We start from the raw sequence: 23,558 nt of genomic DNA, 5'->3' as shown, positions 1-23,558 counted from the left end.
CATAAAGCATCTCAGAGTAGGAGGGGTGATCTAGGATCAGTTTTGCCTTAGATAATAAGATTACATAGGCCAGGGAGGACCTGATCAATATCAGCACTGATACTTTGTGAATACAGGCCCAGCTTAGTCTGCATTACAAATCCACGTGTTTCCCATCAAATTAGGGTAAAACAAATTACAAATGGTTAAATAATGCATTTAAATATTTATATTATGCTGAACCAAAGGCAAAGTGAGAAGTTTCTCTTCCATGTTATGCTTCTTAATGAACTGGCATTTAGACATCTGTTCCTTTACAGTGCTTTCATTACTGACAAATATGAAAATTACCAATTATAGTTCTCTCCCCCCTCCCATTATAACACAATCAAGCAGGTACTCACTTTGCTACCATTTTGTATAGTATTTAATGTGTTTGTGTATACAGTGATTTGCCTAAGTAGGCCTACATTGCTTTTCAAGAGAAATATCACTAAAGTATTTGCATAATATACCAATTTGAAAAACAATCACAGATATTAACCTGGTAATTACTATAAGTGTTAATTAAATGCACTGTCAAAACTAAAGTGCTACCGACGTCTGTGTTCCCACGCAAGAGCTGCCACCTTTCATGGAGCATGCCAAGAGGTGCGACACATCAGGCTGCTCCAAAAAAAAGAAAAAAAAAAAAAAACACATTACTTTTTAAGAAAAGGGTTGTGTCTCAAATGGCACCCTATTCCCTATGCAGTGCAGTACTTTTGACCAGAATCGTATGGGCCCTGGTCAAAAGAAGTTCACTATATAGGGAACAGGTGACTAAACCAAGAGCTGGTAGAGCGCTACTACAGCAAATCAAGTCCACAACAAACCCCACATTATCAGTATGTGCAGTATTCTGCACACTGCACTTTGACATAACATTGCTTCGCATTGAATATTTAATAAGATAAAAAAAAAAAAAACATCCAAGTGGGAATGTGAATATGTTCTCTATGTTGAAGTAGTGACATTGAGGAAACTGATTCAGGGTCAGTTTCACAGTCCAGAGTTTGACGCTCCTCCCTGGCTGGGGCCCTCCTGTTTGACCAGGCAGTCGTCGGTCACCCCCTGGGAGGACAGCTCGGACAGCACATTTTCCAGATAGTTGGGGTCCGGGTAGCCATGGCCTGACACGTTGGACATCATCTCAGTCTTGTGGTGGATCTCATTCCACACCACCGTGTCGGGCTCGCCCGTGGTGCTAGACGTGCCCACTGTGAAGATGAGGCGCCGCGTCCACGCTACCTTCAGCAGCTCAAGCACCTGACGTGAAATAAAAATGAAATTAGAGATGACATGCTCCACACATTTATGATGTTTTGGATCTTCCGGAAATCAAATCCATGGAAAGGTCCTTTGGGGAAAGGATATTTGGCATACCTTTGAAGTCTGTATGCAAAACAATTTAGAAATTGATTGAACTGGGACATTTTGGCATTACCTTGGTCTTATTTAAGACACTACAATTACATAGATGGTACAAAGCCAGTCTTGGTGTCATTTGAAACCTTAACATGTGCTCTGAAATATGAGTAGTGTTTAGATTAAGAATAGATTAAAAAAATAAATGTCAAAAGTGTTAGATTGTACATTTTTACAAATTTAATGAGAACTAAAAGATGAACTAGAAAAGATTGTAATTTGATGATCTCCATAGATATCCAACAGCAAACTTTGCCAAGGTCGCACAACCGGCTGAAGCTATTTGGCGAAAGTGCGAGTTAGCGAATGAAGGTGATTAGGCCCATGTACATTTTACACATCCCAAGAATATGACTTGTTGAAATGGTGCTGCTAGCAATAGACAGAATAGAGACAGAGGCATTTATACAAAGTGAGGATATATTATACCCCTCAAATTGTCAACATATTACTAAGACATTCAGTTATAAAATAAATAACTTTCCTTTAAGTTAACCTGTATTTTTGTATCTGTTACGGTAGAGGTACAGTGCCTTGCGAAAGTATTCGGCCCCCTTGAACTTTGCGACCTTTTGCCACATTTCAGGCTTCAAACAAAGATATAAAACTGTATTTTTTTTGTGAAGAATCAACAAGTGGGACACAATCATGAAGTGGAACGACATTTATTGGATATTTCAAACTTTAACAAATCAAAAACTGAAAAATTGGGCATGCAAAATTATTCAGCCCCTTTACTTTCAGTGCAGCAAACTCTCTCCAGAAGTTCAGTGAGGATCTCTGAATGATCCAATGTTGACATAAATGACTTAACGATGATAAATACAATCCACCTGTGTGTAATCAAGTCTCCGTATAAATGCACCTGCACTGTGATAGTCTCAGAGGTCCGTTAAAAGCGCAGAGAGCATCATGAAGAACAAGGAACACACCAGGCAGGTCCGAGATACTGTTGTGAAGAAGTTTAAAGCTGGATTTGGATACAAAAATATTTCCCAAGCTTTAAACATCCCAAGGAGCACTGTGCAAGCGATAATATTGAAATGGAAGGAGTATCAGACCACTGCAAATCTACCAAAACTTGGCCATCCCTCTAAACTTTCAGCTCATACAAGGAGAAGACTGATCAGAGATGCAGCCAAGAGGCCCATGATCACTCTGGATGAACTGCAGAGATCTACAGCTGAGGTGGGAGACTCTGTCCATAGGACAACAATCAGTCGTATATTGCACAAATCTGGCCTTTATGGAAGAGTGGCAAGAAGAAAGCCATTTCTTAAAGATATCCATAAAAAGTGTTGTTTAAAGTTTGCCACAAGCCACCTGGGAGACACACCAAACAAGTGGAAGAAGGTGCTCTGGTCAGATGAAACCAAAATTGAACTTTTTCAATTTTTCAAACGTTATGTTTGGCGTAAAAGCAACACAGCTCATCACCGTGAACACACCATCCCCACTGTCAAACATGGTGGTGGCAGCATCATGGTTTGGGCCTGCTTTTCTTCAGCAGGGACAGGGAAGATGATTAAAATTGATGGGAAGATGGATGGAGCCAAATACAGGACCATTCTGGAAGAAACCCTGATGGAGTCTGCAAAAGACCTGAGACTGGGACGGAGATTTGTCTTCCAACAAGACAATGATCCAAAACATAAAGCAAAATCTACAATGGAATGGTTCAAAAATAAACATATCCAGGTGTTAGAATGGCCAAGGCAAAGTCCAGACCTGAATCCAATCGAGAATCTGTGGAAAGAACTGAAAACTGCTGTTCACAAATGCTCTCCATCCAACCTCACTGAGCTCGAGCTGTTTTGCAAGGAGGAATGGGAAAAAATTGCAGTCTCTCGATGTGCAAAACTGATAGAGACATACCTCAAGCGACTTACAGCTGTAATCGCAGCAAAAGGTGGCGCTACAAAGTATTAACTTAAGGGGGCTGAATAATTTTGCACGCCAAATTTTTCAGTTTTTGATTTGTTAAAAAAGTTTGAAATATCCAATAAATGTCGTTCCACTTCATGATTGTGTCCCACTTGTTGTTGATTCTTCACAAAAAAATAGTTTTATATCTATGTTTGAAGCCTGAAATGTGGCAAAAGGTCGCAAAGTTCAAGGGGGCCGAATACTTTCGCAAGGCACTATATGTGCATTTGATTTCACATTGACAGTGAGAGATCAGATATGGAAATTGATTTACTTTGCAAATGTATTGGGATGCATTATCAATATACCCAGCATAACATTTACCTCACTGTACAGTAAATACGCATTCAATAAATTAAGTCAACAAAACAATTTGAGTATCAGATTTGGTTGCAATGAGTAGCAAATCAAATTAATATGGTAATGAGGAATTGGCACACTACATCAAGGTAGACATGTCATTATTAAATCTCACTCAGCATTTTTACTGAAACTGCATAATCAGACTTGACTATTTTTTATCACATACAAGGATTGTTCATTAGAGACCAAATTAAAGAAAGCGGCCTGAAACAGAGGAACTATGTGGTCTTAAGAAATGCTTATTTTTGTATTTGATTCGGTTTGCAGAGAGTCTGTCCGTTCTGCTATAGAGGCTGTGTTAGCTGCTTACCTTTCGGCCCTTGTCGTTGTCTGGGAGGAAGCAGAAGCGAGGGAAGCCTCTACAGGTGTATGGCTGCCCCGGGTTAGGGTGCTCTGGACCCTGGAGAGATAAATAATATTTAGTAATTTATCCAGAGCGATTTACAGTCAATGTGCATGCAGTAGCCCCGGGCAGAACAGAGAGAAACACGAGATTAGAACATTGAGTGATGTTCTAGAGTTTTCCCTATTAACACCATCAACGTTTCCCTTTACCGTGGCAATTGTGATCGAATCAACGCAATAGCCACTTTAAATGCAACATCCCGAAACAAAAACTACACAAGGGATTCTGTTGTAGGCAGAACGCATTGGAGTAGGATTCTATTGCCCACAACTCAGCCCATAATCTACAACCAGTGCGGCATAACCAATAAAAGCTGCAGTGGGCCTATATACAGAAAGACCATTGGCATATATGGATCTGTGTCATTTACTTTGAACTGGACTGTTTATACAGCTGTGGTTGTGAGTATATGCGCTTGTTTTGAGATCAAAGCAAGAGCTGCATGTAGCCACGTATGCATATTTTGTTCATATCCTTTGCTAGTTAGTTATTAGCCCAGTTATAGCTAAATTTGTAGTCAGCAATAGGGGAGTGATTGCTTCCAACAAGAGTACAAAGCATGAACATTTCTGGACATAATGGAAAAGGGAGTCCGGTAAAGAGCTTTTTTTGTCATAAAGGGGGGTAGTGTTGTATTTTGAGACCAGCTTGAATAAGCTAAGTAGCCAATAGGCAGAGGGTAGCATAATTTGTGTCATTCGCTGTAATAAGTGGTATGGGAATAATAATGCATTTTATTTTGTAAAGTGGTTTCTTGCGTCAAACACCCTAACATTTTCAGTCACCTTGTCTGAAAGACAAGTGGCTAAACAGGTTAATGTCAATCCTTGCATATTGCATAGTCCTATGGAATATAGGACAACATTGAACATCATATATTGGCTGCTACTGTAGGCTCAAGGATAGAGCAGCTATTTTCATGTTATGGGATGCATTTCCGCCATTGTTTTTTTTTCTCTCTTTTTTTTTTCTTTCCCCCAGCAGACCTGAAATTCTCAGTGCCAGAAAAAAACAGAGGGAACATTGCTTACAGGAGCAATTAGAGTTAAGTGCCTTGCTCAAGGGCACAGAGACATTTTTCACCTAGTCTGCTGGGGTATTCCAACCAGCGGCCTTTTGGTTACTGGCTCAATGATCTTAACCAGTAGGCTTGGTGACGGGGAAGATAGATGAGAATACTGACATGAGGGGAAGGCGCAGGTCCAATCCCGCATCTGTATCTCTTGGCCCATCTGAATGGTATGGTTTCAGTCAGAAAGAACCTTAGGATAGTGGCAAGCCTCGTTTTTGTTACTGCTTCGGTGGAGCAAAAGCCTGCATGCACACCTGCCCGGACTAAGAAATGCCCACCCCAGACCCAGTGTTAATGAGTGAGCGGTGTGTGTGTGTGTCTCCGTCTCTCTACCTGTATCCCAGGGGGAATGCTGTAAATTATCTGGATAGTTCCACAGTCTGGGTGGCCGGGGAGGGACTGTGCGATACTATAGATCTCCATCTTGCCCTTGGGCTGGGTCCCAGTCTTCTCCCCGTAGATTGTCTTGCATGACGGGCACTGGAGGCTGCCATCCTGGAAGGGGACAGAGTCAGAATCGCACATTTTCTTTAAAAATGGTTACACTCAACTGATAAGGTACACCAATCTAGTACCAGGTCTGAACAACCATTTCCTCCAGCACAGCTTGAATTCATCGGGGCATGGACTCTACTAGATATGGCATTCAAATGTTTCACAATTTGTATCAAGGGCCCTAACATGTGCCAGGAAAACATTACTCAGAGCATCACACCACCAGCCTGTACCGTTGACACCAGGCAGGATGGGGCCCATGAACTCTTGCTGCTTATGCCAAATCCTGACTGCCATCAGCATGACGGAACAGGAACCGGGATTCATCGGTACAGGCAATGTTTTTCCATCGCTCAGTAGTCCAGTGTTGGTGATCACATGTCCACTGGAGCCGCTTTTTGTTTTTAGCTGGTAGGAGTGCAAACCGTTGTGGTCATCTACTGCAATAGCCCATCCGTGACAAGGACCAACGAGTTGTGCGTTGCGAGATGCCGTTCTGCACACCACTTAGTTGCCTGTTTGTGGACTGCCTGTTAGTTCACACGATTCTTGCCATTCTCCTTCAACCCCTCTCCTCAACGAGCTGTTTTCACTCACAAAACTGGTCGTTTGAGATACTGGAACCAGCACGCCTGACACCAACGATCATACCATGATCAAAGTCGCTTAGGTCACTTGTTTTGCCCATTCTAAAGTTCAACCGAACAGTAACTGAATGCCTCGATGCCTGTCTGCTTTATATAGCAAGCCACAGCCATGTGACTCACTGTTTGTTGGAGTTCAATTTTCTTGAACGTGGTGGTGAACCTACTCAACTGGCCACAGAGTGTATAAGAATATCACCATAAACTAAAATGTTAGCCTGATTTCACCATATGTGATAGTGTTTATGATATGTTGTGGGTAACAACTTTTAGCCTGCAGTTATAATGCTTCATTACTGTAACTATTCAGTCTTTTTTCTTAATAAAAAAAATAAAAAATAAAAAACTGTCGTTGCTATAAATGAGAACGTGTTCAGTCAACTTAACTGGTAAAATAAATAAAAAGCAAGTACATGCCTTTATAGTTCCTTAAGTCTTATTTTACGTTAATGTCTTTTTAGGACAATATGTGGGCTCAAGACATCAAGCCATTGAATTAAATTTGAAAGTCATTATTAGGATCTCTGTGGCACCCACCTTGGTTCCATTGTTGTACATGGCAAGCATGCAGAGCATGTGTAAGGTGTGTCCACACTTGGTGAACTTTCCCACAGCGCCGGGTGGGATGGATTGTGCTCCCTCGGACGCCACGGCGTAATCCGACGGACACGACAGCCGGTCCATACAGATGATGCAGTCCTAAATCCAGAGACAATATATTAAGGTGTGAAAATAGATTTAATTTCTTCCCGTTACACGGAGGTCTGTACACACATTTGCACGGGCAATACATTTATTTATGGTCCAAAAAGTAAAAGATCTGACATTTAAGAGTTCATTTAAATGTGGCATAAACCAGTCATGTCATCAGTTTGTCAAACAAAGCACTTCAAAAGACTCATGTAGGCTACCTGTGCACGTTCATCCACTCAAATAACTCAAGCATCCAAACATTGCACTGTGCAACCTCCATTTGATCAATGGAAAGAGACATGGTTATAAAACATCAAAAAGTGTAGGCCTAATGACATTCAGCGATTGTCATTAGGTCTTCACTTGAAGCCTTAAATGATTGATGCCTCCACTGCTGTCCCTGCTCGCCTCAGTCAGTCATCACTGCCTTGGCAAAAAATTGTGCTCAACAAACCACACCGCATTTTGGAGTCCATTCGCACATTTTTCACGTGGTAGTAATACATGAGGGTGTAATAGCATCTTAGCATCTCATTTTCCACCATTTCATTTGCCGAGAATCTGTACCAGACCATACCTACTTTCACCCCAGGTTATGCTGTACATGTAATTACATGATAACAAGAATGACAGGATCTGTATATGATATTATATCATGAGTCTAAATTGAGGTTGGGATGACTTGGTGATATGGATGGAGTATTGTTTATTTCTATGCAAAATCGCAGTTGGCTTGTTCAAACTACTTTAGAAATAACCTGTGTTCATTTTAGCGCAATCATATTTCTTTCAACTTGCATATTGCACTTTCTCTGCAAAATAAAGTTTCTTCAATACAAAGTGGTTTAGTATAAAAATATATATATATATTTTTTAAATCACCTGTGTCATGAATGAATCTTCACAAAATGGTTTCAAAAGATCTGAGATGAACTCTACCTGCTTTTGTTTACATAGTTTATTTCATGCCTACCGTGATTCAGTGTACCAGAACGAGGAAACATGACTGATTCTCCTGCAAGAGCCCTTCTTCCGTGAGTGTTGAGTAAAGAGGGCGGGGAGAAGTTTTCCTAGGTACAGATCTAGTGGAAACCTAACCTTAACCATTAGTGGGGAAAATGCTAAAATGACCAAAGATAAGCATCTAGGGGTAACTTCACCCCACACCAATAGAAAGAGGCGAGGGAGGAGGGGATCTTTGACATTGAAATGCGTACCTCGTCTTGAGCAGAGGCCACTTCCTCCATGTAGCGGTGAATGACATCCTCTGGTTTATGTGCTGGGGGGACAGCGGACAATGAACAGAGTTGGAGAGACGCCCACCAGATGACAGACAAAACCACACTCAGGCCCTCAATTTACAGACAGGACATACGACAACACAGGAGGGATTAAAATAAGAAATTAAATAAAAACGTCTTTAGTATTGCTTTTTTAAATCATTTCAGTGGAAACTAGTGGTAGCCTAGTTGTTTTTCAGTTTGCTATTGAACACAATGTCCAACCCCCCCCCCCCCCCCCCCCCCCCAAAAAAACACAATTTTATAGCATATAGTTAAAACACTAACTGACAATTCACTTCGTTGTATTTTATATTTCTGCAGAAATAACCGACTCATCCTGCAGATGTAGCCTACACACTTCACTGCAGCTCAAACTTTTGGCCGGCTTTGTTGGCAAATCTGTACCATACAAAAGCGCTGCTCAAAGATGTAACACGAGTCGACAGATTGAGGCACACAGTATTAATGCATGACAGTTGTGGATGAATGGGAGAGAAGAGGGTTAGAGATTGACACTTATCCACCAATGTACCAAAAGCACACTCTTCCTTAGTTAGGGGCTGATGTGTCCCAAATGCCACCCTATTCACAACATAGGGCTCTGTTCAAAATCAGTGCACTATGGGGAATAGGGTGCCATTTGGGATGACGCTTCATTGTTCGATGATTTGTGAGTATCAGTCTGTTCTGGAACAGCTACAGGGTATGTCAGCAACTCAGCGTTGAGTTTAGGGGTTCTGTTTTGAGTTGCAACCTTTGTAACCAAACAGCAAGATTAGGGCCTAGTTCACACAACTGTTAGCTAATGAACACTGTCGACTGCCAAGCAACAATTACAACTCACTGATTTATGGATAGGAATGATTGAGTCACAGATTGGCAAAGGATTCTTAGAGAAAGTGAGCATTGGAATGCGATAGAAGAGAGCACATGTAAAAGGAAAAATGAAAAGAAGCTATACAAGCCTGCAGAAAATCTAAACAGTGCCTTTGATGCCATTCAGGTTAAGAACACAATATTTGATTTTAAAAGGATAAGTTTGATATTTTTACAATTTATTGATAGAAGGTTCCTTACCCTGAAAATAGTGTGCGCCAGGAGAAAATGTAAATCGATGGTTCAGGTTTCTTTAAACAGCCACGAAAAAAAGCTGAAAGTCAATGGGAGTGATAGGGACACCGTGCAATGTCCATGTTTTTTGGCAAATCACCTTTAAGTAAAGTCAAACCCAGTAGATTTCAGTTTCCCCCCACCACTCCCATTGATTCTAAGAATTGTGTATTGAATAGTGAGATCCTAAAACTGAGTGAGAATAGGAAATACTGGCTCGGACGTCTCCAAGGTTTCACAAGGCAGGCATTCGTTTTTAACCACAAGGCACATATAAAAATATCAACATGCATAACAAGCCAAATATTCCAACTTAGGGATTTGGGATGACAACGATGGAAAGCATTGGATGTGACAAAGCTCAGAGCTGGATGCAAGCCAATGGGGAGTTGGTGGGGGAAGGTGGCGTAGCTACCTGTCCTGTGCTGCCTCTTTGCCCTCCTAACCGAGCTGCTGCTGTGAGTTTTGGAGCCTGCGGGCCTGCTGGTGCTGCTGGGGGGAGGAGGAACGGAGGAGGAGGGGTGCGGGAGGGGGGCACTCGTGAAGCGCACGCCGAGTCCCACTGCTGACATCAAAATGGAGGCCATGCCTGGAGTGAGAGGCCCCGGGGAGACATGCAGAGGGGGTGGGGTCAGTCAGGGGGAGGAGAAACCAAACAGATGAGACATGGTGGATAAAGCAGTGAGTGACTAAGGGGGGGGGGGGGGGGGGGGGGGGACTTACTCATGGACAAGAGGGAATTATATTGGGAAGTATGGTAGGAGCTTCCAGCTTGGTATGATTCAGATTCAGGAATAATAAGTCATCAGGATTTATACAGTAAATAACATGTGCTGGACTAATAAATGTGGGCTGATATGATAAAGTGCATTTATTGCAGTTCTGTAATTGATTTCCTTTTAAAAAAAGCGCTATTGTTCGGTTCTGCCTCAATACAATTAAATAAAAATATGCCAAAGGAAAATCTTCAGAAACTGTCAAATTAACTTCACATTAGCCCTCCACAAAACATTTCAGCACAAATGTGTTCCTCACAGATCATGGCTCATCATAACCTTTTGAACAGTCACTAACAAAAGAAGCTGAATTGCTGTCAGTATCCATTGCTAGCCTATCTGCTGGCTCAACGGCATAGTCCTCTCAGCGTAAAAAGCTAAACTGCTAGCTAAGAGATTCTGGACATTCCTAAATAACCAGCAAAAAAAACAAGTTTGGATGACACACCACCACCCTAGGAGTGACGAAAATAAAAATAGTGATCTGGGCCTCCTGAGTGGCGCAGCGGTCTAAGGTGTCACTACAGACCCGGGTTTGATCCCGGGCAGTATCACAACCGGCAGGGATCGGGAGTCCCATAGGGCGGGGGGGCTTTACATGGCTCATCGCGCTCTTGCGACTCCTGGCAGGCCGGGCACCTGCAGGCTGACCTAGGTCATCAGGTGAACAGTGTTTCCTCCGACACATCGCTGCGGCTGGCTTCCTTCCGGGTTATGAGAGCAGGTGTTAAGCAGTTTGGCAGGTCATGTTTCGGAGGATGCATGACTCAAATTTCACCTCCCAAGCCCGTAGGGGAGTTGCTGCGATAAGACAATATCAAAATTGGGGAGAAGGGGGTAAAATACAAAATAAAAATAAAGTAACCCCTTTTCACTAAGCCCCCAAACCCAAGACTACATTGGAAAACAAACGCCATCGTGGGTGGGCAAACGACCAGAGCAAAACAGGGCCTGGTCTGTGGAGATGATGTACAGCGATAGGCCAGCTGTCCAGAGAGACACAAATTACTTTCTCACCAACGACAGGAGCTATGGTCACTGCCATGAAATCACAAAAAAAAAGATTTGTATTGCTGCTTTAATAGCTGATAAACAAAAGGTGTGCCTCTAAAATCTGTCAGGTCTATGAGATAAGCTTACTAAACCACGGTTGCTGAACAGTGCAGCCGAATATGTAGACCATTTCTGGTGTATCAGCCATCTTTGTTAAGACTTTAGCTTGCTATAGGCCACACATTTGGCTGAAACAATGTATGCTTGTTCTATTTTTGTCAAGTTTTGCTCCCGAACAGACTGACACTCAATAGATAACTTGTCACTGTAGACACGCAACATTCTTTACTGTTACTTTAAAACCAAGGTATAAAATTCATGGAGCAGACAGTTCTGCCATCACCACCAAGAAACAATGCTTGATCCAAACCACTACAATTCACATTGATAGTAACTGAAAATACAGGTAGTACCACCATGGTGGACGTTTGGATCAATTGCTTGGGACTGCTTTACCTGCAAGGGCTGAGCTCACACTGGTGGATCCATTCCGTTGCAGAGGGATGGCAGGGACACTGCAGCAGAGGAAACAGGAAAACAGACATTAATGAATCCATACACCATTGCTTCTGCAAACAAGTGAGAAATTGATGTGGTCGGTTCTCTGAAAGTTTGAAAACACTAGATCAGGGGTCTCAAACCTTTTCTTACATGAGAGCTACTTAAAATATATACACTACCATTCAAAAGTTTGGGGTCACTTAGAAATGTCCTTGTTTTTGAAAGCAAAGCACATTTGACCATTAAAATATCAAATTGATCAGAAATACAGTGTAGACATTGTTACCGTTGGAGGAAACTGACATTTATGGAATATCGACAGAGGCCCATTATCAGCAACCATCACTCCTGTGTTCCAATGGTGCGTTGAGTTAGCTAATCCATGTTTATCATTTAAAAAAAAGGCAAATTGATAATTTCATAACCATTTTGCAATTGTGTCAGCACAGCTGAAAACTGTTCCGATTAAAGAAGCAATAAAACTGGCCTTCTTTAGACTAGTTGAGTATCTGGAGCATCAGCATTTGTGGGTTCGATTCCAGGCTCAAAATGGCTAGAAACAAAGATCTTTCTTCTGAAAATCGTCAGTCTATTCTTGTTCTGAGAAACTAAAGCTATTCCATGCGAGAAATTGCCAGGGAACTGAAGATCTCGTACAATGCAGTGTACTACTTAAAATGATCAACTTGGATTAGCTAACACAACAAGCCATTGGAACACAGGAGTGATGGTTGCTGATAATTGGCCTCTATACGCCCATGTAGATATACCATTAAAAAGTCGCCGTTTCCAGCTACAATAGTCATTTACAACAGTATCAATGTCTATCTACACTGTATTTCTGATCAATTTGATGTTATTTTAAATGGACCAAAAATGTGCTTTTCTTTCAAAAACAAGAAATTCTAATGGACCCCAAACTTTTGAACAGTAGTGTACATCCGAGGTGAGGATTTACAGATTTACTCCCGTGTACACCTGCGTCACGGCTGGGGTCTGCCCCTATATGTACACCCCATTGCCGCGACACACGTTCTCTACATCTTTGAGGCACCTCTAGCACCGTGGAGGATTGGAGTGATCCATATAGCTCACGTAACCGTGGTTTCATACATAACCTTAATTATGTTTCACTATATCCAGAAAGTCACATTGTAGGATTTAATTATTTGAAAATGGTGGAAAATAAGTATTTGGTCACCTAAAAACAAGCAAGATTTCTGGCTCTCACAGACCTGTAACTTGTTCTATAAGAGGCTCCTCTGCCCTCCACTACCTGTATTAATGGCACTTGTTTGAACTTGTTATCAGTATAAATAAAAGACACCTGTCCACAACCTCAAACAGTCACACTCCAAACTCCACTATGGCCAAGACCAAAGAGCTGTCAAAAGGACACCAGAAACAAAATTGTAGACCTGCACCAGGCTGGTAAGCCTAATTCTGCAATAGGTAAGCAGCTTGGTTTGAAGAAATCAACTGTGGGAGCAATTATTAGGAAATGGAAGACATACAAGACCACTGATAATCTCCCTCGATCTGGGGCTCCACGCAAGATCTCACCCCGTGGGGTCAAAATGATCACAAGAACGGTGCGCAAAAATCCCAGAACCACACAGGGGGACCTAGTGAATGACCTGCAGAGAGCTGGGACCAAAGTAACAAAGCCTACCATCAGTAACACACTACGCTGCCAGGGACTCAAATCCTGCAGTGCCAGACATGTCCCCCTGCTTTAAGCCAGTACATGTCCAGGCCCGTCTGAAGTTTGCTAGAGAGCATTTGGATGATCCAGAAGAAGATTGTGAGTGTCATATGGTCAGATGAAACCAAAATATAACTTTTTGGTAAAAACTCGTCGTGTTTGGAGGACAAAGAATGCTGAGTTGCATCCAAAGAACACCATACCTACTGTAAAGCATGGGGGTGGAAACATCATGCTTTGGGGCCGTTTTTCTGCAAAGGGACCAGGACGACTGATCCGTGTAAAGCAGGGGTGTCAAAGTCAAATGGACGGAGGGCCAAATAAAAAAATCAGCTACAAGACGAGGGCCGGACTGTTCGAATGTTCATTGAAAAATTTTTAAATGACGCATATAGTCTAGTGAACCTAATTGAACCTACTGAAAACCTAACAAATATATTACAATATGATCAGATAAATAAAGCAATATTTTCTTATGGCTCTGTCAGTAATCTTTAATTTTCAACAGACACAAAAGACAAATTTCCTTTATATAAATATCCCCATAACATGAACATTAAATGAAAGAAACCGGTATTCAAGGCACCATCAGTAGACTATATTTTCTATTTTAGCAAAAGTGGGCTAAATTTACTTCAAAGAAAAAACAATAATAGCAATTTTCTATCATCCACTCAACTGAAATATTTTTAAAATATAATTGGATTGAAATACAAAAAAATAAAGTGCAAAAATCTATTAATCAAAAACAACACTTTGTTTAAGGAGAAGTAACATGCAGTGAAAACAAATATTAAATTTTAACTTTTAAACTTGAACTGAGTAAAAACTCTAAATATGTGATTGCACAGTAATGTTCACTTGTTTGAGGTTGAGGGTGATACTTGGTGGTGTCCCATCTTTTCCACAAGTTCATCAATGTTCGGGGTAAGGCTCTGAGCTGAAGAAATCCTCAGAATTGAGTGGAGGTGTTCAGCAGTAAGTCGACTTCTGTGTGATGTTTTGTTCAGGTTCATCAAAGAAAACAGTTGTTCACACAGGTATGTGCTGCCAAACATAGACAACGTTTGAGCAGCCTGGATGCGCAGCTGGGGCATTGTGCCGGGGAGGAAACGGGCGAACTCCGCAGCACCCACTGCCGCATATTTTGCCCTCAGTGCATCATTGCATTGGAGGTCAATCAACTCCATTTGGAGGTTTGGTGGTGAGCTTTCCACGTCAACAGCAAATGGGTTACCGAGCAGTTCCAACCTGCTTTTTTGTGCTTCAAAGTCAGCAAATCGGCGTCGAAAGTCAGCGGCAAGCATACCTATTTTATCAGCCAACTGTGTGCTCGGGAACGCACTGGTAGAGAGCTTCTCTTTCATGGTCTGGCAGCTGGGAAAGTGGCTCAAATTTTCTTTCCGCATCTGCGTCTCCCACAGAGTCAGTTTGGTTTTAAATGCCTTCACTGTACTGTACATATCAGAGATGACACGATCCCGACCCTGCAGCTGCAAGTTTATTGCATTCAGATGACTCGTAATGTCACACAGAAAAACCATTTCACACAGAAACATTTCGTCTCGGAGTTGTGTTGTGTCTTTCCCTTTGCTGTCCAAGAACAGACAAATCTCCTCACGAAGCTCGAAACATCTTTGAAGCACCTTTCCCTGGCTTAGCCATCGCACCTCTGTGTGATAAGGCAAATCACCATGCTCCGTTTCTAACTCCGTCAGAAATGCCTTGAACTGGCGGTGATTCAAACCTTTGGCTCTGATAAAGTTAACTGTGCGCGTGATGATGCTCATTACATGCTCCATTTTCAAGGCTTTACCGCACAACGCTTCCTGGTGTATGATACAATGATAAGCTGTCAGCTCACCTGTCGCGTTTTCCTCTTGCATCTTTTCCCGTATCTTCGCCACCAGTCCGCTCCTGTGTCCACACATCGCAGGTGCTCCGTCGGTTGTCAAACCCACGAGTTTTTCCCAAGGCAGCTCCATCTCATTTACACATCTTGACACCTCTTCATACAAATCATGCCCCGTAGTTGTGCCATGCATAGGACGTAAAGCCAAAAACTCCTCTGTCACGCTTAGGTTGGAGTCCACTCCGCGGATGAAAATTGACAACTGGGCAATGTCAGAAATGTCGGTGCTCTCATCCACAGCCAAGGAATATGCAATAAAATCTTTTCCCTTTTTCACAAGCTGCTCTTTTAGATTGATGGACAACTGGTCTACTCTCTCGGCAATGGTGTTTCTGCTCAGACTCACATTTAAAAAGAGTTGCCTTTTTTCTGGGCAAACTTCGTCACAAACTTTAATCATGCAGTTTTTGATGAAATCCCCCTCCGTAAATGGCCGGGCTGATTTAGCGATCTCTTCTGCCGAAATAAAACTGGCCTTGACAGTTGCGTCCGCGTGTGTGTCCGCGTGTTTCGTTTCATAATGTCGTCTCAGATTATACTCTTTCAGTACCGCCACACTTTCTCCACACAGAAGACACACAGGTTTTCCAGCTACCTTCGTGAACATATACTCCGACTCCCACCTTGTTTGAAACCCCCGGTTCTCAGTATCCACCTTCCGTTTTGCCATTTTTGATGGGTATCTGAAAGTTAATTTTACTGTGATGCTGACGACTGCTGTGCCAATAAATATTGAAATGAAGCAGCCTACTGCTCGGTGCGTCACCTTTGCATTGTGGGAAATGTAGTATTGGTGCGTGTAAAAGATCTGCGGGCTGCCGGCTTGCTGCGGGCCGGTTCTAATAATAAATCAAGATCATCCCAGGGGCCGTAAAAAACCTTCTTGCGGGCCGGATGTGGCCCGCGGGCCTTGACTCTGACATATGTGGTGTAAAGGAAAGAATGAATGGGGCCATGTATTGTGAGATTGAGTGAAAACCTCCTTCCATCAACAAGGGCATTAAAGATTTAACGTGGCTGGGTCTTTCAGCATGACAATGATCCCAAACACGCCCGGGCAACGAAGGAATGGTTTCGTAAGAAGCATTTCAAGGTCCTGGAGTGGCCTAGCCAGTCTCCAGATCTCAACCCCATAGAAAATCTTTGGAGGGAGTTGAAAGTCCGTGTTGCCCAGCAACAGCCCCAAAACATCACTGCTCTAGAGGAGATCTGCATGGAGGAATGGACCAAAATACCAGCAATAAATTCATTTAAAAAATCCTTCAATGTGATTCTCTGGATTTTTTTTCTCATTTTGTCTGTCATAGTTGAAGTGTACCAATTTATCATATGAGAGGCCTGTAATTTTCAAGTGGGAGAACTTGCAATTGGTGGCTGTCTAAATACTTTTTTGCCCCACTGTATACCCGTAACAGATATAGTTGGTGCTAGAGGGACCTGGCCAGCCAGCGGCAAAGTCCTAGCCCGGGATGAGACACAGGGGGCGTCAATGTGGAAGGGGTGTCCCGGGAAGATGTCCCCGGAAGGGGAAGCTAAACCCAGGACCGCCGAATCAACCGCAGAGGGAGGTGCCACATTTACCAGATGGTACATAGCAAAGGTGCAAGATGAAGCCCAGCTGGCCAGATTTCGCTGGATTTCAGCGAGGGGCACTCCTCTCAGTAGTGCTGCGCCACCTGGGGATGTGGGCTCCAGTCCCATGGTGGCTGGCCCGCACTCGAGAGCATATCTGCTGCCACATTCAGGATGCCAGGTACGTGCACGTAGAGACGCTAGATGTTCCTGAGCCCAGAGAAGGAGCTCCCATGTAAGCCACCACTATGGGTGTTGTCCTGGTGAGAACGGACATGTCTTCACTTGAGATGTACAAGGAAAGACTGAAGGGCCAGCAGTACAGCTCAGAGCTCTAGTGTATAGATGTGCCTGCCGCCCCAAGGGAAGTCGACAGCCGACCTGCCCTTGGTCACACACACACCACCCCCAGCCTATCTGGGAGACGTCTGTGCTGACCGGTGGCACAATCTCAGAATATCCACCCCACCTGAGAGAAAGGAATGACATCGCCACCTCAATGCCCCAAGGCACTGCGTGGTCACTCGCAGCTGGCGGTGGCGCTTCGGGTACAGCCAATGGGAGTTGTACCACCATTGAAGAGGCCGGAGATGGAGCAGGCCCAGGTGAATCAGCAATGAGGCCCGCCATCAGCAAGCCCAACAGGCGTTGGCAGGTTAGGGCGGATACCACCCGCACCTGTCGAAAGTGGTCTTGGCAAGATAAGATCGCCTGAACCCTTCTGGTGGACAGACGTGCTCTCAAGAGGACTGAGTCCAGTTCCATGCCAATGACGGCCACCCTCTGGGTGTGCGCCAGACAACTCTTGTTGTTTGCAGTAATGCCCAGTCCACCGATGTAGGTCAGGAGCATGTCTGTCTGACAGAACCTGGGTCCTCGTCGGGGCACAAATCAGCCAATCGTCCAAGTAATTGACGATCAACAACCCTCAGGATGTGAGAGGTGCAAGGACAGCATCCATGCACTTTGTGAAAGTGTGGGGTGCCAACGAGAGGCCGAAGGGAAGAACCATGAATTCGTAAGCCGCCCCTTTGAAAGCGAATCGGAGATACTGCCAATGAGCTGGGTGAACAGGAACATGGAAGTACGCATCCCTCAGGTCCAGCTTCACAAACCACTGGTCCCTGGACACGGCCTGCAAAACACAGGCCGGGGACAGCATGTGGAAACCTCAGTACCTTCAAGTACCCATTGAGGTTGCGGAGGGCCAGAATCGTACTACACCACAAAATAAGTGTAGTAGAACCCACCTAGCAGTTCTATTGTCTCGATCCTGTGGATGGCACCCTTGTCCAGGAGTGAGGAGATCTCCAGCCACAAGGTTTTCTTCAGTGGGTCGGCCACTGTGGTGACAAGAAAGCCCCTGAAAGATGGAGGTCGGCAACGGAATTGGAGTCGGTACCCCTTAAGCATTGTGGACAACACCCATGGGGACTCCACACACTCCTCCCACTTTTCCCTGTGAGATCAGCAGAAGTGGCAGAGGAAGCGTGTATCAGGGTGTGCCCGAGGAAGGGTGTGCCCACCTCTCCTCTGGCACCCCGAGCGCCTGGGACTCCTAGGCACGTCCCTATGGCGGTGACGATTAACAGGCTGTTTCTCCACCACACGCTGTGCCCCTCCCCGCTTTCGTTCCTCAGCATGAGGCAGGAGGGGGAATCCTCCACAGAGGAATAGGAACCTGGTTTAGGGATAAATTCTGCAAAAAACAGTGAAGACCCATGTGGGAAAAACAGGCAGACAAAAAAAAAAAATAATAATATCAGCAACCTGGTAATGGATTTGATGTGTGCGTTTTATTTACTTAAAAAAATAAATAATTACGCCAACTACAATATTACCTAGCCGGTTTAATATCGAAGCAGAAAACAAAACAGCTCCATTTGATGGAGTAACTCCGTTAAGGAACTCCCAAGTCAATGTCTCAACGTAGTGGCAGCCCACCACGATATTCTTACATTCTGCAGGGGAAGAACAAGAAAAAAAACCTGTAGGGTAATTAGCAGAGAGCCCGGGCATGTTAAAGCAATTCACAACATACGTAACTTGCCGTCCGGCTTATTCGGTGTAAGGAAAACAGTTTGTGGCAGCAAGAGCCACCAATATATTAATAGATGCACAAGGAGTTCTAGTGTAACGCTAACAAAATACAAGCATGACAAACCACGGGCGGAAGATACAGATCAACCGTGCACAGCAAGTGGAGCACTCAAGAGGGGCTGGCCACATGGCCAGCTGCTCCAGGCTACAAACAGCCAGTAAGTATAATTCCACGCAAGATATTACACTTACCAGTGACTTACCAAGCGATTTTCAGAAAGTTTGTACCTCAAACCATACAGACGTCCACAAGAAAATGAAAGAGAATGTGTGTCGCGGCCATGGAGTCTAACATACATACATAGTGAAACATTACACACGCAGAGGGCCTACCGAAGTTGAGCACATCCAGCGTCAGACGCTTTTCTGTGTGCTTTTTCTCCAAGTTGATAAGGCTTTGGAGTACAACGTGAATGTCACAGTATGTTCATTGTTATGTTAAACATTGCGCCATGCTGCCATTTTTTCCACACAAAATGTATTTTAGCGCTCTGTGGCATCACAGCTTTTTAAAAAAATTTTTAAAAGCAATAACTGTCACAAGAATAACATACTAGTATGCACACTTTCTTCCCTGTGCTTTGTTCGTCACAAGGAGTGACAAAGCTTAGGCCTACTACTATCAGGGACCGCATGGTAACAACAATGGGAGGAAGTGTGTGAGATGCACCAGTTAATGTAATGTGACCCTTACATCAGCTGGCTTATTGACCGAGCAGAGCTTTGAGTCCCAAATCTGGTTTCCTATCCACTGCAAAACAATTCTGCATATCACCACTTCCTCTTTAGAGGACATCAATCACTGTGACATATTGTAACCCCAAACCAATGTGTCAAATAGCTCAACATACATTTTTTTATTATTATTATTTTTAAAAACATAAATAAATCTCTTCAAAACAACAATTTGGTTTAAGTATGCATTTACGCAAACATTCCAATTCTGATCTTTGCCACTAATTGGGCAAAATATCAGAATTGGACTGCCTGTGTAGACGCATCCTCAATGTCAGAGCCACTAACAGTAGGCTATGTTTAATTAGTGCTCGTCAACCGATCGCTGCACGCACCTGCCCGACCGCCCAGCATCACTACTCTGGACGGTTCTGACTTAGAATATGTGGACAACTTCAAATAAACTTGTGTCTGGTTAGACTGTAAACTCTCCTTCCAGACTCACATTAAGCATCTCCAATCCAAAATTAAATCTAGAATTGCCTTCCTATTTCGCAACAAAGCATCCTTCACTCATGCTGCCAAACCTACCCTCGTAAAACAGATTATCCTACCGATCCTTGACTTCGGCAATGTAATTTACAAAATAGCCTCCAACACTCTACTCAGCAAATTGGATGTAGTCTATCACAGGGCCATTAGTTTTGCCACCAAAGCCCCATATACTACCCACCACTGCGACCTGCATGCTATCGTTGGCTGGCCCTCACTTCATATTCACCGCCAAACCCAATGGCTCCAGGTCATCTATAAGTCTTTGCTAGGTAAAACCCCGCCTATTCTCAGCTCACTGGTCACCATAGCAGCACCCACCCGTAGCATACGCTCCAGAAAGTATATTTCACTGGTCATCCCCAAAGCCAATTCTTCCTTTGGCTGCCTTTCCTTCCAGTTCTCTGCTGCCAATGACCAATGAACGAATTGCAAAAATCACTGAAGCTGGAGACCCATATCTCCCTCTCTCACTTTAAGCACCAGCTGTCAGAACAGCTCAAAGATCACTGCACCAGAACATAGCCCATCTGTAAACAGCCCATCTGTAAACAGCCCATCCAACTACCTCATCCCCATACTGTTATTTTTTTTTGCTCCTTTGCACCCGTATCTCTAGTTGGACATTCAGCTTCTGCACATCAGTCCAGTGTTTAATTGCTAAATTGTAATTATTTCGCCACTATAGCCTATTTATTGCCTTACCTCTCTAATCTTATCTCATTTGCACACACTGTATATAGACTTTTCTATTGTGTTGACTGTATGTTTGTTTATTCCATGTGTAACTCTGTTGTTGTTTAGTCGCACTGCTTTGCTTTATCTTGGCCAGGTCGCAGTTGTAAATGAGAACTTGTTCTCAACTGGCCTACCAGGTTAAACAAAATAAAAATAAAATGTAAAAAAATCAGCGCATAGAGTTACTCAAGTGGGTAGTATAAATAGATAAGCTGCTAAATTAGACAACAATGACTATTCAAACAAAGCCAACCTACCTTAAGCCATTGCCACTGGTAGGGTAAGACAGTGGAGTTCCAGGGAACTGACTAGCGGAGGGTGTCGGGGGCCAGGGACCTCCCCACGCCATGCCCCCCACAGAAAGAGGCCTCCTGGGGTAGGGCGAGTACACCGAGGTGGGGTGAGCTCCAGCCGCCCTGCTGGGGCCCTGGAAGCTGGGCCGGCTCAGCTGCCCAGAGGAAAAGGAGTGGCGTGAACGGCTGGGCATGGGGCCAGTGCAGCTGTGGCTCAGACACTGGTGGCAGGAGCAAGCTGGGCCTGAGTGGATGACAGAGGCGCCAGACGCCAGCGGGTAGGGGAAGTTACCCTGCCGTCGGACCTGCCGCCTGAAGCCTGTGGCCTTGTTGACCTGGGCCAGCGCTGTGAGGTCCACTATGTAGTTATAGCCGTGTGAGGCCATATCCGCAGTGGCCTGCCGTGCCAGGTAGCTGTGTTCTAGTAGAATAGAAGTGCGAGTCTCGTACGGAGTCCATCCTCCTTCGTCATTTGCCCACTCCCAATATACTCCACTACCCAAGCCTGAGGACTGGGCAAACAATTGACGGCGTACAGACCGCGTTTTCCCTGGAAAGACAACACAGTGAATTCATACTTAGAGGTAAAGGTGCCTTGCACAGAAAATGTTGCAGTAGACGTCACACGTCAGTGAATGTCTGTATTATAGTCTAGTACCTAGTGGTGTGCCTTCATAATGTCAGCTAAGCATTACACTACACATCCTGTGCTATTGAGAAGACTTCCTGCTGTTTTTCTCCATTTTCCTGGACAAGTTTGTATCACAGGCTGCAGGTGTCAAGGGACATTTGGACTTGTCCAATCCGCCCCACTTTCCAACCAAGAGACTTGGCTGTATCACTGCCTACTATCATGTCTGTCACGTTCGTTTTCGAGTTAGCCAGCTACCCAACTAGTTACCCAAAGAAAACATTGACATCGCTGGAAAACAACAAGACTGTTCGCTATAGATGTTAGCAATATAAGCAATGCTATTATCTTTGGTTTATGGAGGCTAACTACAACAGCTAGCTAACGTAAATTAACTAACGATGCGCTAGCTAGGGCACAACAAAGCTCGAAAGCTTCAGTTAATTTGTAAATGTAATAACTAGCTACATCACACACACAGTGCCAGTGGCTTAATTCCATTACCTGTATCTTGGCGGAACTGGTTCAAGCTTGGTATGTCTATGAGATAAGGCGACAAGCTGGGATCGGATTGTCCTAGGCTGATGCTGGTGGAGCCAGGACCCCCACCTCTGTGTCCCCGCGGAGAGAAGTATTGTTCGATATAGCCGCTCACCTGGCCGCTATATGGTCGCCAGAAGCCAAGATCATCTTGCCATTCCCATACAACCACCATAGGCTGAGATTGTCCAGGTGCTACCAATGTCGGTGTAGAGAGAGAGGGTCCATTTCTAGACCCATTTATCCCCACACATGAGCTAGAGGCAGTGGCCATATTTTACAGATAGTAGCGATACGTCAAATTCAGTAAACGATAGAAAAAGCTGATGCTAGCTAATTCAGCTAACGTAGCAAGCTAGGCTAAGAAGCTAAGTCAGATGGACAAAACACGTTTTAACACTTTGCCAAACTACAGGACACCCTGCTGCTACCCTATCAATAAATTGTAGCGATCAAACTTAACTAAGCTAACTAAGTTAGCTAGCTAGCTAGCTAGCAAAACATCTTCAATTTGCAAGATGTAGCTAAAGTTAGCTTGCTTGGATTATTAAAATGACCCATTTTTACAAGAAGACTGATTCGAGGTCAGGCGGCAAACACTCAAGCAAATTGTTTAAAAGCATTTTGGCAAACCTTGCGAAGCAATAAATCTTTAGATGCGGAAATATATTGAGCTATGCTAGCTTACTAATCATTGCATTCCAACAAACTCAAACGGGCTAGCTACGCAAACCACAGATAAACCAAACAGTCGGAACAATCGTTGCTTGGCAAATGACGACATGCGCACATCATTGTATTTTTAAAGCTCCAATGCAGCCGTTTTTACCTCTATATCAAATCATTTCTGGGTAACAATTAAGTACCTTACTGTGATTGTTTTCAATTAAAATGGTCAAAAACAAACAAAAATAGCAATTTCTCAAGCAACAATTTAGCTAGGACTGCTGAGAGTGGTGAGGGGAAAACTGACAACTAGCTGTCATTGGCAGAAAGCTTTGGAACTCTCTTTCTTATTGGTCTATTAACTAATTTACTGCCTGGTGATGTCACTACACAGGCCAAAATTCCA

The 23,558-nt window shown here is 43.8% G+C and overlaps 1 protein-coding gene across 2 annotated transcripts; it reads right to left on the bottom strand.

The window, feature by feature from the left end:
* Window positions 1–388: 388 nt before the first annotated feature.
* dtx2 (deltex E3 ubiquitin ligase 2) lies at window positions 389–23,493 on the bottom strand. Of its 2 annotated transcripts, XM_036989824.2 has the most exons (9): window positions 22,451–23,493; window positions 21,280–21,865; window positions 11,724–11,782; window positions 9,854–10,027; window positions 8,263–8,324; window positions 6,890–7,051; window positions 5,547–5,708; window positions 4,046–4,135; window positions 389–1,287 (listed from the first exon to the last, which is right to left on the bottom strand). In XM_036989824.2, the coding sequence occupies exons 1-9, from the start codon at window positions 22,758–22,760 to the stop codon at window positions 1,021–1,023; spliced, it is 1,872 nt and encodes a 623-aa protein (XP_036845719.1). In that variant the 5' UTR covers window positions 22,761–23,493; the 3' UTR covers window positions 389–1,020. The 2 variants fall into 2 exon arrangements, with proteins under 2 accessions (XP_036845719.1, XP_021473319.2); XM_021617644.3 differs by lacking the exon at window positions 9,854–10,027.
* Between the last annotated feature and the right edge of the window lie 65 nt (window positions 23,494–23,558).

This window comes from Oncorhynchus mykiss, chromosome 10 (assembly GCF_057628025.1).
Source record: "Oncorhynchus mykiss isolate SJ-2025 chromosome 10, ASM5762802v1, whole genome shotgun sequence".
Taxonomy (NCBI): domain Eukaryota; kingdom Metazoa; phylum Chordata; class Actinopteri; order Salmoniformes; family Salmonidae; genus Oncorhynchus; species Oncorhynchus mykiss.
The sequence above is the reverse complement of the archived record's forward strand: the minus strand, read 5'-3'. Positions and strand labels throughout refer to the sequence as shown.

What these genes read in the sequence shown, in the direction of transcription:
- dtx2 (XM_036989824.2), bottom strand. Translation starts at nt 22,760, where the DNA reads ATGGCCACTGCCTCTAGCTCATGTGTGGGGATAAATGGGTCTAGAAAT. An exon ending in TGTGAGCTCAGCCCTTGCAG is followed by an intron (nt 10,028 to 11,723) that starts GTAAAGCAGTCC and finishes CTCTCACTCCAG; the next exon opens with GCATGGCCTCCATTTTGATG. An exon ending in GCATTCCCCCTGGGATACAG is followed by an intron (nt 4,136 to 5,546) that starts GTAGAGAGACGG and finishes TTATCTCTCCAG; the next exon opens with GGTCCAGAGCACCCTAACCC.